The 18,176-nt window shown below is 44.0% G+C and overlaps 2 protein-coding genes across 4 annotated transcripts in view; one reads left to right on the top strand and one right to left on the bottom strand.

Moving 5' to 3' along the window:
* Window positions 1-497: 497 nt before the first annotated feature.
* CDKN2C (cyclin dependent kinase inhibitor 2C) lies at window positions 498-7,406 on the bottom strand. Of its 2 annotated transcripts, XM_064147539.1 has the most exons (3): window positions 6,534-7,402; window positions 5,993-6,133; window positions 498-2,375 (listed from the first exon to the last, which is right to left on the bottom strand). In XM_064147539.1, exons 2-3 carry the CDS (start codon window positions 6,119-6,121, stop codon window positions 2,001-2,003), a joined length of 504 nt encoding a protein of 167 aa, XP_064003609.1. In that variant the 5' UTR covers window positions 6,122-6,133; window positions 6,534-7,402; the 3' UTR covers window positions 498-2,000. The 2 variants fall into 2 exon arrangements, with proteins under 2 accessions (XP_064003609.1, XP_064003610.1); XM_064147540.1 differs by lacking the exon at window positions 5,993-6,133 and having other exon boundaries at window positions 6,534-7,406.
* A 4,039-nt stretch (window positions 7,407-11,445) lies between these two features.
* The window catches only part of FAF1 (Fas associated factor 1), a 190,537-nt gene continuing 183,806 nt past the window's right edge, over window positions 11,446-18,176 (top strand). The window contains exons 1-2 of one of the 2 annotated variants that reach the window (XM_064147538.1): window positions 11,446-11,951; window positions 12,137-12,165. In XM_064147538.1, the coding sequence (XP_064003608.1) occupies window positions 12,139-12,165 (27 nt within the window). In that variant the 5' untranslated portion in view covers window positions 11,446-11,951; window positions 12,137-12,138. The remainder of the gene's footprint in view (window positions 11,952-12,136; window positions 12,166-18,176) is intronic. The other variant, XM_064147537.1, reaches the window with a different exon arrangement.

Raw genomic sequence — 18,176 nt, forward strand, 5'->3', positions numbered from 1 at the left:
GAAAAATAAGCGAGAATGGTGAATATTACCTTTTACTGCTCGCCTATGCTGTGGCAGCGAATGGGAGAAATCCTGGTGAAAGTGCAAATTTCTTCTTCGTTGAGAGGAGTACAGGGCACTGCGTATGAAGGCAGGAAAAGCTTGGAGCATCCTCCAGGACATGAGGGAAGGGAGGTGGAGAGCAACAGCCAACGGTTTGAGTCGCTTCACCTCGAGGATTCACCTGTGGATTACGTTGCTCAGTTTTAATACTTCAGATAATTTTAGTGTTTGGTTTTGTTGTTTTTTTTTTTTTTTAATATAGCGGGTAGTTAGTTGTTGATTAATTTTCTTGGTGGTGGTGGGTTTTGGTTGTTTGGATTTTGTTGTTGTTTGGTTTTTGTGTGGTTTTTTTTTTTTCCCCAGTCATGCATCTTATGCACCGTGCTGCTTGGACTAATGATCTTTAGATCCCTTGAGAACACAAAATGATTTTTAAAAAAGTGAACAAACCTTCATATTTCGTAGAGGTTTTTAATCAGAAAACACAGCAGGGTGACAGAGCATATGGTACATGTGACAGACAGTTTCAACAAATTACTTTTTGCTTGACAATGGCAGTAATTCATATTGTGGGGCTATTTTATTTTTTAATTAATATACACCCCCTCCTCTTCTAAGTGCTGTTCATTTTGCCTTGATTTAAAACCTTCTATTTTGTGAAATTAAAATGTAGACTATTTAAAACAAAGCATTTTAAGTGGCCCATCTACCCAACGACTAGATCAGTACACATGTGAAGAGTTTGGCACTAAATGCTTTCTCCTGTAGTGCTGAGTGTCGTTAGCTCCATGTTGTAACTGAAGAGGCAAATGAGTTTGATAAATACTCTCAATTGTACCCTAAAGGAAAACTTTTGATGGTTAAATTCTGGTTTAAGTGCAAACAACAACATAACTACCCAATTATCACACATGATGCTTCCTAAATGTCACTGTATTCACAGATTCCTGTTTTGTGAGATGTATCTATCATTAAAAATAGCTCATTTTCAGGCAAAACAGAGTAGTTGGAAAGAAAATATTTCTTGACAAGCATCTAAACTGCACTCAACTTATGAAGCCAACAGAAAACTTGTATCAGAGCCTTCGTATCCTTCTTGCCTCTGACAATGGCTCTCTGCTGCTTGTTTTGAAACTAGCAAAAATGTCTCCTTCAGTGCACAGTAAACACAAAGTACTAAACCGAACTGTAAAAAAACTCTGGCAATCAAGAAAACACCACTCGTACAAGTTTCTGGTAACTAAATAAAAAAACAGCCTGGTGAAAGTTTAAATACACAAAAGAGAAAAGTGTCATCTACATTTACAAAGTAAGTGACCTACTTCTATTCTACAAGCTCTTGTTAGTGTCAAAATGCAGCTATTTCCCAAAGCCTGTAAGTGCCATCCTCTCTCCTCAGGCCAAGCTGCCTTTGACTTCAAGCTCTACCTGAGCAGGGAGTTGCAGGTTACCCCCCAAAAAGGCTGTTTTAATCCAAAATTGGACTTGAAACCGAAGCCTGACTAAAGTGTGTGCTACACTGAGAGGTGGGAGAAATCACAGTAAGCTGAGTTCTTTCCTTAAAAGTCCAGCAACATTAAGCAAGTGAATAGGTATTAATGACTTAGTAAAAATGACCTGAAATACATTATAAAGCTTGATACTGGAAAGCTAGGTATGAGCAACCAACACACACGTGGCTGAGTCTGTGAGTACTCTGTAAATGGTAGGTGTAAAGAATGGCTGGGAGTGTGGATTTAAAACATTTCCATTATCTAAAAACCCACTTCTAGAATTTTTCCGAGACTTACACTAGTAGATGTTCAAATTAAAAATAACAATAGAAGTAAGGTTGCAGCAAATGCTATTTAAAAAGAGGGGGGGGAAAGATCCCCGAAACCAAACAACAAAAAAAAAAAAACCACAACAAAGAAGGCGGAAAGCCCCAGTGTCCAAAGAGGAGCCCATCCAGACCGGATTCAATCCATAGGTCCAGGGAAGAAGCTGCTGTCTTCTAAGAGCTTCACCACAGCAGATCTCCTGTAGAGCTTGGCGAGGTCATAGGCAGTGGCCCCCCGCTTGTTCTGGTGGCCCACCTTGCACCCCGCGTGTGCCAGCAGGCATTCCACCACCCGCACATGCCCCTCCCGGGCCGCTAAGTGCAGGGGCAGGTTGCCCTCATTATCCTCAACGTTAACATCGGCCTGAAACTCCAGCAGAGTCTGCAAAGTGTCCAGAAAACCCTCTCTGGCTACATCATGAATTACAGCGAAGCCAGTTCTGTCTTTCAGATTGGGGTTGGCACCGCTCATTAACAACCTCCTGGCAATTTCGGGGTTCCCGAGCTTCATCACCTGCGAAAAAAAGAGAAGAGTTGAATGCCTCGGGGCAGGGAGGGTGGGGAGGTTTGCTTCAGCACTGGCTTTCAGAGCCTTAGCTCTCCTCTCTGGCTTTTGTCAGGGCTCAGTCCTCATTTAGAACAAACAGAAGACACCTACTCTACATCCAACGATACATCAGAGCCTTTTTTTTTTTTTTAATGCATTTTTTTACGAAACGCGGTGAAATTGTGCAAGATGTTATCATTTCACTAGTAATAGCTTTCTGTCTCAGAGAGATTAACGTCTGAAACAGGCAGCACAGAATGGAGACTTAATAACTTTTTTTTTTTTTTTAAATGTGGGTTATCTCAGTTTCTTAACATGCAAAAATTAAGCATGGTTTGGTTTCATTTACCTAAGTATTGAGACACCTTTGCATTACTATTTAATCTCGTTACACATCAAATATAGAGTCTCTGAGGAACAGATATTTTACCTCAGCAACAGCAAATGTAGAATGTGTTTTTATAAGCTTTCAGGTGTTTACATTGTCTGTGCAGTATCATAAAACAAATATTTGGACTGTACCATAGCTCTGTCTGCTAAGAAAAATAAATGCTAGAAGAAATTTTTCTCCCCAATATTTGTGTTTCACTAAGTCACCCAAAAAGAAGAAGTTAAAAGGAATGTCTCAAAGTTCCAGAAGTTCTCTTCTAAACCCAGGTTATTCTATAATACTTTCATCATTTCGCTATAAGTAAAATGTGGCTGTATTCTGTTGACATAAACATCCTTTTTTAAACAACAACAAATTAAAAAAATGCAAAACAAAAAAATCACAACAGCAATAATTAGATTTTCTGACTGTTTCAGAGAAAAAAAAAATCAAATTTGAATGTTCTCGATTGCATCATAAAGCTACCACAATTAAAACACAAATGTCTCTTGGTGGAACTTAACAGTTTACACCAATTTATTTTTTTCCCCCTTTTTCTCAAAGACTTTCCAAAAAAGACCATGGTAATGTATAATCTCTAGCCAATAGACGATATTTTCCTGTCCTTGTAAGCAGTCTCATTGTAAGTGTTCAATTCGGAAAAAAACCCAAACCTCCCCTTTTTTACTTCCCTAGCAACATCCACATACTGATTTTAAAATCTTGGTAAGAAAAATTATCTGCAGAAACGAGCATTTCAGTGTCTTAATTGTAGTATATTGTACATTTACTGCAAGGGATTTGCTGAAAATGTCTCCCAGTGAAAAATGCACACTAGGCTGTTTAAGAAAAAGCAAGGTGTAATAATTATTGCATATCTGGAGCTGTAAAGCAGCCCAGTATATTATATCTACAGACAAGAGCAAAAGTGCAGATAAGAGAAGCTGGGATTCGAGGAAAAAGATTTCTCTGTGCCCCAAGGCTTCCAGCTTTACATGTGCCATTTCTTTTACTTCTGAGTAGAGATGTAAATGATGTGAAAGAAAACAAGAGCATTGTAATCTCTCTCCCTTTATCAAAATCTGGACATTTTGATCTCTTTTGGAGAACTCAGGCTGTATTATTTGTGAATTCAAAACATGTATTTGGTTTAAGTGGGAGTTTTCTGTGTTCAGGCTTGGGGACTTAAGACTTTAGTTAAAGATGCGGGAGGTAGGGAGAAATTCATATAAAAAGTGATGTTATTGGGATGTGGGTACAAATGTATAGCAAATGCCCTTTATTTTGCAAAGTTTCACTTGGGGGGAGGAAGGCAAAGAAGGAGAAAGCATTAACTGAAGTAAGTCTGATGAAGAACATAAAGGCAGGAGATGTATTTGAGGCCTGCAGAAGTACACTTAATCAGAAATAAAAAGCACAAAGCAAGACAAGCTGAGCAGTTGTTTAATTAAACATATACGCAGAAGAAAAATATAAATTAATTAGTATTAACATAGGAGCATTCTTTCTGTTTTAATTGAGACAGAGACTATGGAGAGAGATTATCTCGGTTGTGGGGAGTGCACTGATACAGAGCTCTTTCGAGTGTGGCCACGCACCCACAGCACATTTCAGGATGATACATATTGAAAATAAGTTGACAGATTCTCCTGTTTTGTTTTTTGTTGTGGTTCATTAATTCAGTTATGATTAGGCAGCAACAAGAAGCATTGTTAGGACACCGATGCGTGTTTAATATAGCTGGATGCTGTGACATTGTGCAAAATCTGCCTCCATTCAGGATACGAACAGTTAGCTGCTTTTAGAAAACCAACCCACAAAATACTACTGCAGGACAAATCGGTTTTCAGCCCTTGTCCTGAGGACAAACTAGATAGCCAAATGCTTCCCGAAGAAAAGAAGTCAGTTTGTGTGAGCTTTTAATTTAAATCCTTACACTCTCTTCAAAGTTGCTGCAAGTGCCTGCCCTGCCCTGCGATGCCCCATTTAGGTGCTCACAGGACAGAGAGGAGCTCGCAGACCTCCAGCCTCAGCGAAATTGTCAAAAAAAAAAGGTCATTCTGGGTTTTTTTTAGCAAGAGGTGTTTGTTTGCCAGCTGTGATATTTCTTTGTTAAGCCAAAAAGCTGTAAATATCTCGAGCACATTCACAAGCTCTACGCTGTTCAAAAACCCCATTTCAGAAATTATTATCATGTTTTCAGGGGAGGGGGAGAGAGGAGTTAACAAATGATTTTTCTAATGTGTGAATTTAAAAAGACCTCTAGCTCCACTTCCACATTTCATTACTTATACCTTAAGTACAAATAACCACACTTCCCCCCCCCCCCCCCCCCCCCCCCCCCGATTTATAAATCACTTCTTTCACTATTTGGTAGGTATTCTAGCCTTTTTGACATAATTACATTATATTATTACACCCAAAATCTTTCATCAGCTACAATAGTTAGCAGAAGGATGAGCTACAACTCCTGCCTGCACAGCCACACACTTAAAAAATTAGGACATAACACCCTATACGATCAGAAAGGAAATAGCTAGAGCCAGTGCCCTGCCAGCCGACCTAAAAAAGCGCGTTTTAAAGCCTTAAATATGAATGAAAAAGCAAGCGATTCAGCTGGCACCCTCACTCGCAGGGCTAACTCTTAATGTATATCGAAGGTCCAATTCTGAGCAAGCATGCTTCCCAATGAGAAAGGTCATTCCTCACAAACGGCTTATAAAAGCAAAAGTACCAACTGAAGCAGACCCCAGAACAGAGACAAGCCACACTCTAAGAGCATATCGCAGAAAGGGGGAAAAAAAAAAAAAAGGAAAAAAAAAGAGAGAGAAAAGAGACAAACCCGAAGATTCAGAGAACAGCACATTTGTGTTTACAGACCTGCTCTGAAATGCTGCTCACCTAAGCTGATTTCTTTTCATCTCAGCTCTTTCATTCCTTGCCTCCTCCCCACAAAGATACAAAATACTAGCCAACTCGTAGCCCGTTTGACATTGAGGGTGATCCCCGACTGAAATCATGGTTTTGACCACTTTTATTTCAAGTACGTCATTTTAGGGAGTTGGAGCCACTAGTTATAAAAATATGGCATCCAACGAGTTTGAAAAACCACTCGAATTTCATCCACCAGCCTGTTTAAGACGTTGTCTTTTTTGGAAACCCGGGTCACGGAGGTACCAGTGATGAAATACTTTCTCCCTCTCTGGATACCAACCTGCAGCGCAGTCCTCCCAAATCCATTTTGTGCATTGACGTTTACATTCTTTTGCAACAAATTAGTAAGTTGCACTAGGTCCCCCTTGGCAGCCGCGGACGCCAGCTCGTTCCCAGAAGGCTCGGCCATTCTTTAGGGTGACTGACGATCGGAAAAAAGATGAGAATTTTTTTTTTTTTTTTTTTTTTTTTTTTTTTTTTTTTTTTTTTACCCAGGCATGGCATCGGAGACTGACAGAAGGATTGGGATGGTTAATCTTCTGGAGTAGACCTTGTAGTAAATACTAGTAAAAAACCTCCTTGCCAAGAGCCCGCCCCTAACTCACACGTGATTATTCAGCAAAACTGCAGCTCCACTTTGAAAGAAGATTTCTTTGCTTCCACATATAGAGTAACTCCTATAAAAGACTTTGGCCACTTTCAGGGGGAGGGGCATAGATTAATAGCTATGCAACATAGTGTATATGTTACAGGTAACATATATTATACGTACACCGGAGACTCACTCAGACCTGAGATCTTGGAAGAAGAAGACAACCCACCCTGTTCACAGTCGGGATCTGAGACCTTAGCAGCAGCAGCAGCTCCGAGGGAAAGTCTTCCATAGCAGTGTGCATCCAAGTCTCGCTCAGGACCCCCCCCCTTGCCTCCCACACCGCCGCCTCTAGTCCGTGTCGAGGGGGGACGAAAAGGAAGAGCCGCGCCCGCGGAGGGCAGGGTGCGGCGGCGGCGACTGCACGGCAGCAGAGCTCGTTCCCTCGGTGCTCCCGTTCCCCGCAGCAGCTTCACTCCAGCGGCCCCGTGCAGCCTCCGTGCAGCGGGAAGGCGCGATCCCGGCCGGCGGCCGTCCCCGGCGGCGGCTCCGGAGCATCCAGAAGGGCGGCTGGTCCGTGGGCCTGCCGGTGGTGGTGGAGGTGGCGGTAGTGGCGGTGGCGGGGTCAGGCGAAGAGGGGGGTAGCTGCCGCGTTCCGCCGCCCGCGCTCAGGACGCGGAGAAGCCGCGGAGTGGGGCCGGTTCCGCCACCCGTCAGGACTCCGCTGCCTATTCTCGGCGACAACCGCGTTTCTGGTCCTGGCCGATGAGCCGAGGTCGAGCGGCGGGCGGGGGCAGGGGCCGCGCCGGTGCCCGCCGCTGCCCTTGCCCGGCGGTACTCGGCAGCCGCCCGGCGCAGTGACAGCCGCCGCTCGCCGCCTCTCTCAACTTGGAGAAATCCAGCTGCACTTGCCGGTCCGCAGGCGCTGCCTCCGCCCGCGACTTTGCGCTCCCCCTTTTTCAAGCGCAAACAATCGCTACTTCTGTTTCCTAAGGACACGAAGCCGGTTTCTCTCTCCTTTTTTTCTTTCTTTCTTTTTTTTTTTTTTTTTTTTTAACCTCATCAGCTTTTTTTGAAAAGAAAAAAAATTTGAGCGCTTTTTGAGTTGAAATACCCGCCCACATTTTAACGGCAGAGATTTAAGGAGGCGCGGCGGAGTTACTGTGCGGCCGTGCAGGAAGGCCTGCAGCGGCCTGTGCCCGCCCCTCGCCCGGCCCCGGCCCCGGCCCCGGCCCCGGCCTGAGTGGTGCTGCTGCTGTTGCCCCTGCTGCCGCGCAGGCCTCGGCGCCGGTCCCTGTCTCGGTCGCGGCCCCTCAGCGCGGCGCCTTGTGTCGTTCCCCTCGCCGTACAGTTCGGGTACGGCGCTGCCCGGCCACAATCATAGGAGCGTGCTTTTAGGAGGAGCGCTGCTGAGGCCTGGAGAGGGGGGGATAGGAGTAAAAAAAGGGGAAGAAAAAAAAGAAAAAAGAGAGGGAGAGGCAAAGGAGATTTTAGCGCCCGGAGCCGCCGCGCCCGGCGGGAGGACCGGGTGATCTAAGTGGGCGGGAGGGCGGCTTTCCGCCGCTGCCCCTGCTCGGTGCTTTCACTTGGGCGGTCTCCACCTGCCTACGGGAGTACCGGACCAGGCTCAGGCTCTGGCTCCTCTCCTGTCGCCCTCCCTCAGCACCCCGCGGGGCAGCGGCTCCAAGATCGGGGTCTACTCCGGCCAGCGATGCGGGCTCCTCTCCGAAAGGACAAGGTCAACGACGGAGGGTCAATGGCAAGTTGTCTTAACGGCGGAAGGAGACCGGTCGCAGCAACCCTCTTCGTCTCGCTTTCTGCATTTTGGGTGTCTGATTGATTTGAAAGTGCCATTTTGAGGGACACGTGCTCCCGGGCACCGAGAAGACGTGGGGGCTTCGCTTCTCCTTCCAAGGGTGAAGAAGTGCCGATGCTACGGAGATTTCATTGCTATTCTGCCTGACAGCATGTAATGGCTTAAAAGTACTTTAATGGCCGGATTGCTTTAAGTTTCAGGGACCCTCGGAAGGCTGAATCCTGCCCAAGTGAACCCTCCGAGAGGTAAGATGCAATGTCACAGCTCCCTGATAAGCACACGTAACCAGACGGTCGTCTGTTTTCTGCGTGGACACAACGGGAAGGTGAATTTGAATGTAAACACTTGTGAGGCAGCTCGGGGAGGTGCGTTGGTGAGGGACCTGGCAGTGACATCGACTCCTCCAGCGCTGGCCTGCGGGTGGACCTGCTATTGCCAGCTGGGCAGGGGCCGGGGCATGACTTAGAGCCAGAACCAGTCCTACAGGTGCAGCTGGGGGAGGTCGGTGTGACTGCTGCTCCTGACTTAGAAAATTACTTTTTTTCCCCCCCCTGTACCTATTCTCTCACCCACACTTGTGAAAATAGAAAGGTGACAAGTAATGAACTGCCTACAGTTCATTAGCAACTAAGCTCAGCTGACACCCCCTCGGCCCCCCACTAAGGAAGGGGGAAAGAGCTTATTTTTAGTGGCCTCATTATGGTAATTCTTGTCCAGAAGTAATAGCGCTAACAGCTTTGTAAATAAAAACGTGAATGGTAATTTTCCTCAAAGTTAACTATACAGGTGGATGTATATAAATAGCATCGTTGTATTTAAATATAGCTGCTTTTCTGCGTAAGGAAGGAAATTGTATTAAAACCTTGAATATTCAATTAGACTGCTTATAAATTACTTGCTTTGTGACAAATCAGTACCTCAAATGCACAGGCTTTGGTGGTGTTAACCTGTTGCTAACTTGCTGCAGAACTGGACCTGCAAGTGTTGCAGCAGGGCTCCCTGACTTTTTTTGGTCGTTGTACAGTTCAGAAGAAAGGTCTCATCTTCTGTTCATTGCGCCACACACACAAAAAAAATTCAGTGGAGTGCAGCTGGCTGCTACAGGCCTCTTGGAAGCAAAACTGCCCGTCCAGAAAGTGCTGTCAGACCTCTTTCACTGTGCAGATCCGTCAGGAACCTCTGCAGAAAGCAGTTTGTGGATAAGAATGACAAAAGATACTCCCACTTAAAACAGAGCTTCCCCCATCTGCTCCAAAATCCGGAGAAAAAGCACCTTCTGGAGGGAGATACTATAGGCAGGTATAGCAAGGAGTAAAATAAATTAGCATCTCCACGGCTAATACTCGTTGGAGGAAAACAAAAAGCCTAAACCACCTCTTGTGGCTCAGAGCAAGGGGCTGTGAGAATAGAAACTGTGAGTAGAACGTGAACTTCGTGCAATGTGAGGCACGTTCAGCTTTTCACTTTTTCTTCACGTTCTGGATCAAATTCTTCCTGTTCTGATCTAATGTAGGTATCATTAATTAAAATATGACTGTAATAGACATGAACACCGTGTAACTAATCTTGACAACATACCTATAGCTCCACTTCGTGCCAGGAACTAATTGGCTTTAATCCAATTGCCAAAACTCGCTTTTCAGCCTTTATTGTAGTTACTCTCTAGTAATATGTGGGTGGATTTGTTTGTAATTTAGCATAGGCTGTCCCTGGCACGGCACCATACCTCGTACCTTGCACAGAACTGTCTGCAACACCGACCGGGGTTAAAAAAGGGCAGGTGTGAGGGCAATTACTTTATCATACCTCTGGTCGCTGGTGGGGAGCTCGAATTGTTAAGCCAACGTCAGCGGGTAATAAAAACCTCTCGGCAAACCCTGCCAACGTAAACCAGCGCAGGAACACGATAAAATACAAAATTCAACGTCTCTGACACTCTGGCTTTGAATCGCAAGAGGCGTTTCAACTTGGCCTCATCCCGCCTGGAGAGACGAAACGGCTCCGCCGCCGCCAGACCCCTGCCCCAGGCGCCCTGAAACCCACGCTCCCCAGCAGCGACCGCAAACAGTCTTTGGACAATTCCCGGGAGTACTTTCCTGGGAACACGGGCAGCTCCTACCCGCTCGCAGCGTTTGTTCCCTGTCTCTCCCCGCGGCCGGATCCCGCCGCGGTGGCCTCCCCTCAGAGCTCTCGCCGGTGCCAGCCCGGCTGCTGCGACAGGCAGCTGAGAGTTACAGGGTCTGAAACGCTCGCATAAAGTCCTCACGGAGGGGAGTGGAGAAATAAACAAGAAAGGTCTGTGTTTTCTAAGAACGGCAAAATAGCTCAATTCGAAAATATAATCACGTAGCTGCATTAGCTAATAGGTGATGTGACCTTGGGTAGCTGCGACACCCATATAAAGAGCAGAGGAAAACACCTTGGACTAATTAGCAAACTGGTGTCCGACTGCTCGTTTGTGTTTAACGGTCAGTGTAGAGGTGGTAGGTAAACGGCACCGAGTTGTAGGAGGAAGACTTAAAAATACATTAATTACAGTTATATTTGCATTAATAAAACCAAAACAAAACCCACCAAACACATTTATTTGTACTATTTAATGCAATTTCATCTCACAGTGCAGACAAGCCTGAGGGCTACTGTTCAGATCATGGTCTTCTGGCTCAGAAACCTGTAGAAAATGCTGTCCCAGATTTTGAGAGAAGTACGAAGACCGGGAAAATGATTTATCGAGCCCAACCCCCGGCATCAGTGCGTGTCCCGCCACCCCGGGAAGGCTGGGGTCACTCAGCGAACACTAAAGTTGACAGAGCAGACGCAAACCGCGCTGGGGAGTGAGTCATCACATTCACTGATGTCACCGCGATCCTGCCCGCTCCTCTGCTAGGGCCACGAATAGATGCCCCATTCCCCCACGGGGAGGCAGAGCCGTCCTCGGCCGCAACGGCCCTTACTTCCCCCACTCCCGCATGGCGGACCCAATGATCCAGGCTCGCCGCAGCCTGGGCCCCATCGCGTTAGGCCGCAGCTGGCGGCAAAACCCAAGCGGGCTGTTCCTCGCAGCCGCCAGGCCTGAGCAGCCGCGAACCGCTGGTAACGAGACGGAGTTCTGGAGTGCCAGCCCGCGAGCCGCCGCTGCCCCCGGCTGAGCCGAAAGCAGAAGCTGCCTTGCCCATTAAGAACAACCTGCTCCCTCGGCCTTGAGACGAGGCCGGGCCGGGGCTGCTGCCGCTGCTTCCTGGAGGCTTAGGCGATCTACCCTATGAGGAAAGGCCTAGGCGCAAAGCCGCAGACTCCCGCGGCCGCTCGGCGCAGCGCGGCCGCCCTCCACGGCGGCAGGCCGGGCGGCAGTGCGCGGGCTGCCGGGAAGGCGCGGCCCCGCCCCCTTCTCCGGCTTCGCGAGCGCTTGACAGGAGCGCGGTCACGTGGCGGCCGCAAAGCGCCTCTTTGCGACCTCAATGACAGGCAAAGTGTGCGACAGGCCCTGTGGAGGCAGGGAGGGAGCGGCGCTGCCTCCTCCTCCTCCCCGGGCCAGCCGCTGAGGCAGTGCTGCCCGCTCCCGGCCTCGGCCCGCTCCCGGCTCTCTGCCCGCCTCTCTCCTCCCTTCTCCCCTCCTCCGCCTGCTGCCGCCGCGGAGCTGCCAGGTGGGACAGCCCGAGGGCACCGCGGGAGCCCGAGAGGAGCCCGGCGCCTCGATGAGCTCGTAGCTCTCGCACTGCCCCGTCCTCGCCGGCAGCAGTTCCAGGTGCGCGGGTTAGAGTAGAGTCGGGGACGCAGCTGGCTGCAATGGCGTCCAACATGGACCGAGAAATGATATTGGCTGATTTCCAGGTAAATTCAAGCCGCCGCCGCACCGCCGTGGCCTCTTGCTGATTTTCTCTTTCTTCTCTTTGCTGTGCTGCTCGTTCTTTGTGGGAAGGTCCAGGGTGGTGGGTGCGAAGCCCACCCTCCAAAGCCTCTTTCTTATTCCTCTTTTTTTTTTTTTTTTTTTTTTTTTTTTTTTTTAATTTGATCAGAAATGGGAAACATGCTCTCTTCTGTCAAGGTGCGTGAACAAAATGTCTTCTTTAACTTACAGAGTTTCGACTTTTAATTAAAAAAATAAAAGGCCTTTTCATCCACTTTGCTTGTTCCAACCCTCTAGAACCACCCAGGCCCTGGGACAGCTGTGAGCCAGCTCACTTGGAAGAGGCAAATGCCAGGGAGGATACAAAACTCATCACTCCTCATGATTTGTCACCGTGTTTGTAGTGAATCACTTACTGGTGCTACAGATTAACTCTGAACAGAGGTGTTTCCTTTGGAACATCAACACTAGCTTCACGCTTGCCTCAGTTTATGACTGTTGTAATGATGGTAAAACTCTTCCCATCCCATTCCAAACAACATGTTTGGTAGAAAGGAGGAACGTGCCTTTAGAAGTTGTTTGTTAACTTCATTCCTCCCTATGAAAGGGTTATAATTTAACTTCAAACTCCTGAATCTTATTCCCAGAATAAAACCTTTCTTGAAATAAAAGTGATGTGTTTAGGAGCCTGGTTAATCTGTTCAGTATATTGCTTCTTAATACTGCTTGGTTTTGTATTGCTTACCTAAGAACTAGTGAACAGACAAATGGAAAACACCTGCATTTGAAATGGCAGGGAGAGTCAAAAGCAGCTTGGAAGGGTATCAGATTATACTGGAATGTATCTTTTTAATATTTGCTTTTGTATCTTGATTTTTTTTTTTAAGCTTTCTTCATTTGCATCGATGGGCTGCTGGGTAATCTTGGACTGAGTTATAAAAGCACTGTCTGTGCGTTCAACTTCTTAAAAGACTTTCTCAGCTGCAAGCAGTGAAACTGTTTAATTTAGCATTAAAAACTAATCCCTTCGTTTACTCTGTGTGTGAGTTTAACAAGAGTGTTTCGTTGGGATTACAAGTAGGGTGGCTGTAGTGTACATTATGTAATTCCTTTTTTGCAAAAGGCATCTTATATCTCCCTGACGTAACACATGGAGTTCCCAGTTGATAACAGGGAGATGTCTTCCCTTCCTGTACCTGAGTGCCTTACACCTTTATATTAAGTATATATTAAAATGCTTAACAAATGTTTCTATAATGAGCTTTTCTTTTGTTGTGCTTTGAGGTACTTTTGTGTATGTAAGGTGTGACGTATCAGTTTTAAGGCTGGGGTTTCATCAATGAGTTCCTTCAGCAACCATACACTGTGTTTTCATAGAGTCCCAGGAAACTGGGACCCTGGATTACATCCATACTGGTGGGGACAGATTCACACATTATTACATGAAGCAGGTTTACATTCAGGAATCTCAGACAATGGTTTAATTAGTATCTGGTGAATGGAAGATAGTTGTTGTAGTGTGTTCAAGTATCCACATTTCAAGTCTTTAGTGCTAATGCTGTTGTGCAGTTCTGCAGTAGTTCTTGTGCTTGGGTTTTGAAACCAAATAATAAAAAACTGCAGTGTTTGGTGCTGTGAAGACAAGTAAGTACTACTGCAAACTTGCAGATGGGTGGTGGAGTTACAGAAACCAGTTTTAGATTGAGCATGACATAATGTTTGTGAACCTAGGACCCAGGAAATATTTTATCCTATAACAGTGGTTATTTAAAGAGGACCTAAACATTTTCTTCTGTATTTCAGCAGATGACTTTGGGTTTATGTTTCATCCATTTTTTCTTTTCTTTTCTTTTTTTCTCTCTCTTTTTTGTTTTTAATAATACTAATCAAGCTTCTACCTGATTATGAAACACTGAACTGTCAACTGTCGCACTGTCAAAGTTTCAGATTAGTAAAGGACAGTGTCAATCATTATTAGACTTTGTATCTTTAGCCTGTTACAAAATGGTAAAGGATTTTGAGTATTCTAAATACTTGATGGAATTTACAACTCGTTCACTAAGAATTTAAAATGGAAAATAAAGCACTATGTGCAAAGGAGCTCCATATAATTTCCCCTTCTATATTTTATGTATCTTTTAATAAATATGTTTCCTAGAGTTCTGCTGCTATCTTCTATGTTTGCATGAGGTATCTTATTGAAGAATGTTGTGCTGCAAATCTTAAAAGCAATTCTTTGTAGTATTGTTCAGCTAATCTTTGCTGACTTAAATCGGGAGGGAAACTTCTGTCACCATTTTACCTTTGCCTTTCCTGAGTTATGTTTAGGAGAGATAGAGCAGTGGTCTTTGGACTTGTAAAACCTGAAAGGGTTTTCCATTCCTGTAACATACATTTCAATGAGGCCATAATTATACTGATGCTGTTTTTGTGAAACTTTTGTGGACGTTTTTTGTATCTTTCAAAGCCATTAGGAATTCTGCCATTCACGTCAACTACAACGGGATATTTTAGCAGGTTACTTCTGCATTCTGAAGTACTCAAGAGGAATACAATATTTTGTATTTATGCATAGAAAATGTGTATGTATATATACATACACAGACAAACATTGAATAACTTTACAAAATGTTTTAACTATAGAGTAAATCAGAGTAGGTGATCTACCAAAATGTTTTTCTGGATGTCTCAAAACAGTTTAAGCCTGTTCTATGTGGTTTGTAATTATTTTGTTTTCCCCTCCTTTTTTAATGAGGTTACTGTATGCAACCTAGAGAGTACAAAGTACTTATTCATGCATGTGGGCTGTAAGCAACCTGTCTAACTTTTCCTTTTTAGGCCCTCACTTAAGAAAGATTATCCAGAAGCTTAACTTTATACATGAGTAGTCTGATTGTTTTCAGTGGAAGTAGCTAAAGCAGTGGAGTTAAGTGCACAAACAAGTTTTAGTTGTTTTACTAAATGCAATTCAGAATTTCTCCACAAAGTGTCATTGGCATATAGGAAAAAAAACACAACAGCTTGTGTTCATAGCATAAATGCTTTACAAAAGGTAACTGTATGTGAATTGGTGAAAGAATAATGCTGCGACATACCTTGCATACTGGGGGGAAATGAGGGTGTTATAATTTCTACCGTTTTTTGCTAACATCTCTGTTCTTTTGTGTAGTGTGCTTACCTGCAAAATGTACTTCCATCTGCAGTGGGATGCCCAGTTATCCACATGATGCAAATACACTCATGATCTATGCAATTTAGGGTCCAGTTTTCGGTAGAAGGAGAATAAATTTGTTCATTCTTTTTAAATTGCAAATTCAGTTGCACTGAACTTAGTTAAAATGATGTAAACTATTCAGGAATGAAAATCAGTCTCTGAGTATTGGCAGAAATGTCAGTCATTGATGTTTTTGTAAGCCATCACCTTTGCCTTCGTTTTTACAGCTTCACTCAGGGTGGGAACTAAAATTAGCAAGAATATCTTTTTGTCATTGTAAATCATAGGACCACTTTGTTCATGCTATGTGGCTGTCCTGACAGCAGTTCTAAACACAGAGTGGGCCTAAGGATTAGAGTATTGTGGGATTTGCCACATCCCTGGTGTTCATGTATTACAAGAATATCTGGTACGTGGAGCTTCAGAAGGGAATTTTTCATAGAATTCGCATTTTTCATTGACCAAATAAGTAGCTCAAGATCTGATCTGGGTGAAAGACTTTGGAGTGGAGTGGCAAAGTTTTCTTCTTCCTTCTGTCTGTGGTCATTGTGAAACAAAGTTATATGATTTTTTTTTTTTCCTTAACCGGGCAATAGATTGCCTTTGGCATAATTCACACACATATAAATAGTTTTTCTTCAAACTTCACCTTCGTGTCAGTCTTTTACATAAAAGCAGGGGTTTGTAGGAGGAGCAAGGGAGCCTTGGAAAGGAAGAAGCTCGTTGGCATCAGTGACAGAAAGGTGAGAAAGCATGCTATATAATCATGTTTTAAGTTCTAAAACCGAACCACTAAGGTTTAAACATAATTCAGACTACTCTGTTCTTTCTGGAGTGGCTAGAATTAAAGAAACTGGAGAAGCTTTTTAACTCTGGAAGTTAACACAGTGCAGTTAAAAAATGGATGAGATATGTTTTTAAAGACTTATTTTTTGGTGGCTATGAAAACATCTGTCTGCTTCAGCCGAGTGCAAGATTATCTCTTTTATGCACTTTGTTTTCACTGTCTGTGTGCAGAATATACATGTGTAGTTTTGGGGGGAGGGATGCTAAGGGAGCTTTGCTTTCCTTTTACTGGTGTTGTGGCCTAGGTTTTCTATCATTTGTAAGTTAACTGCTAATATGAAAATTTGAAGGGTGAAAAATGTAGGCAGGTTCAGGAATCACTTTGAGTCACTACCCTTAACTCTTACCTTGGGCTATGACTTAGACTCAGTGCTTGAAACAGTGTTTCAAACATTTTTTTGGTAAGGGTTAACAATCCACTAAGCGGTTTTGAACAACTAGCAAAGTTGATATCCTTGACACTGATTTCTGAAAGACAAGATCGTGTTCTGTTAAGGCATCAGAGCAGAAAAGACTGTTCCTGATTTCTTTGCAGACTTTTCTCTGAAGTGTTTGGCACTTCATTTGGAACAAGATCCTCTACAAAAGGCAGGTGCTGAAGAGAGACTTCCAATCAAAGTTTAAATCTTTGGAAGTGTCCTTCAAGTTATGTTTAAAATCTTTGGAAGCCTACGTTTTTTACCGGAATCTCTCCCTGTGCACCAAAATTTCTGGGTTTATATGTGTTCAGATCTGTCTGAGCTTAAGTTCTCAGTCTTGCTCAAACCAGGCTTCTGTGTGGCTTCTCTGTAGAATGTGATGTAGTGGGTGGTCTTAGAGCACACCAGCTGGACTGAGAGATCTGCAACTCTAGTAACTGGAAGGAAGCCCAGTACTCTAGAAATCAGGGTTTGAGACAAGCAGCTTTGTTTCTTCATCTACTCATTCTGGATATCTTTAAGGAGAAGTGGACTCTGCTACATTTTCAGTAGGCAGGTGCCAAGATTTTGAGCGCCACTTCACCTGACTTTTGTGTGAAAGTAAGTTATTATATCCTTAGCTATTTTTTGAAATAGCTATCAGGGCTACTTTTCAGTGTGAAAAAGGAGGACTTTAGGACAGTTGAAATGTTGAAGTTCTTCCTATGAAGCCTCTTAATTTTCATTTTGATTAGAATTCCTGGTAATACTTGCTGTTTTTTATCACATGCTGTAATTTTTTAAATTGCAGTCAATAACAGCATTGGAACTGGTTATTTGATTTCTTTGTTTGGGTTTGCTGTAAATGGCCTTAGAGTCAGTAGGTGTGCTAAAAGAATACTGCATGTTTAATGCACTTTGGTTAATTCAATTGTTGTTTTCTGATACCAAAAGTGCTGCTTTTAGTAATTTGTTCTTTGTGTTTTTCTGAAGAATCAACAATTTAATTTCTCCAGATGCTTTCAGACTCAGCTGTAATGCCAAAGCTCATCTTCATCACAAGCTAGACTCACCTGTAATCCCAAAGCTCATCTTCATCATAAGCTAGTTTGATGTATTAGTCTCTTTTCTGGCCTTTAAATTAAAGGTGAAGTGCATTCCAATGTCAAAAATAAGAAACTGAAGTAAGAGTGGTGTCTATTTAGAAACCTGGTAACTTAGATATTTCCACTGATAGCTGTTCATGGAAAAGTCAGCTAAAGTCTCCTATGGAAGCACAGATAGTGGCATGTATAGACAAGAAAATATACCATGGTTTCTGTGCATTACAGCCCTGCTGCGAGAACCTGAATAATTTAGCACTGAAGCACCAGTTCATCTTTAGAAAGAGGTATGTGCTGTTCTTTTCATTCAATTACCTTGAAAAGACTTCACATCATAGTAATCATGTCACCGTTTCCATCAGCCCATTCATGTAGGTATTTGGGTTAGTAGGTCACTGAAACAGATTGAGAGGTGGTAACTGGAGAATCTTTTTTCAGATGTCATGACAACTAATACTAATTATAATATTGAACTTACTAGTTATCTGTACTCCCAGAGGTTAAGAATGAGCTTTCATTGAAAGGTAATGTGAAAGTTATTTGGCATATTGAAAATAAAATGTAGCTGATATTTCTTGGTAAGCAAGAGTCATGTACAGTAAACATAACTTACCCAAGTTCCTGTTTTTGTGTGGAAGGAAGTGAGGG

This window comes from Pogoniulus pusillus, chromosome 8 (genome assembly GCF_015220805.1).
Source record: "Pogoniulus pusillus isolate bPogPus1 chromosome 8, bPogPus1.pri, whole genome shotgun sequence".
In the NCBI taxonomy this organism is placed as follows: Eukaryota; Metazoa; Chordata; class Aves; order Piciformes; family Lybiidae; genus Pogoniulus; species Pogoniulus pusillus.

Excerpts from the sequence above, each read along its gene's own strand:
- CDKN2C (XM_064147539.1), bottom strand. The coding sequence starts at position 6,121 with ATGGCCGAGCCTTCTGGGAACGAGCTGGCGTCCGCGGCTGCCAAGGGG. Across the intron at positions 2,376-5,992 it reads TTGGGAGGACTGCGCTGCAG|GTGATGAAGCTCGGGAACCC; the intron begins GTTGGTATCCAG and ends TTTTTTTCGCAG.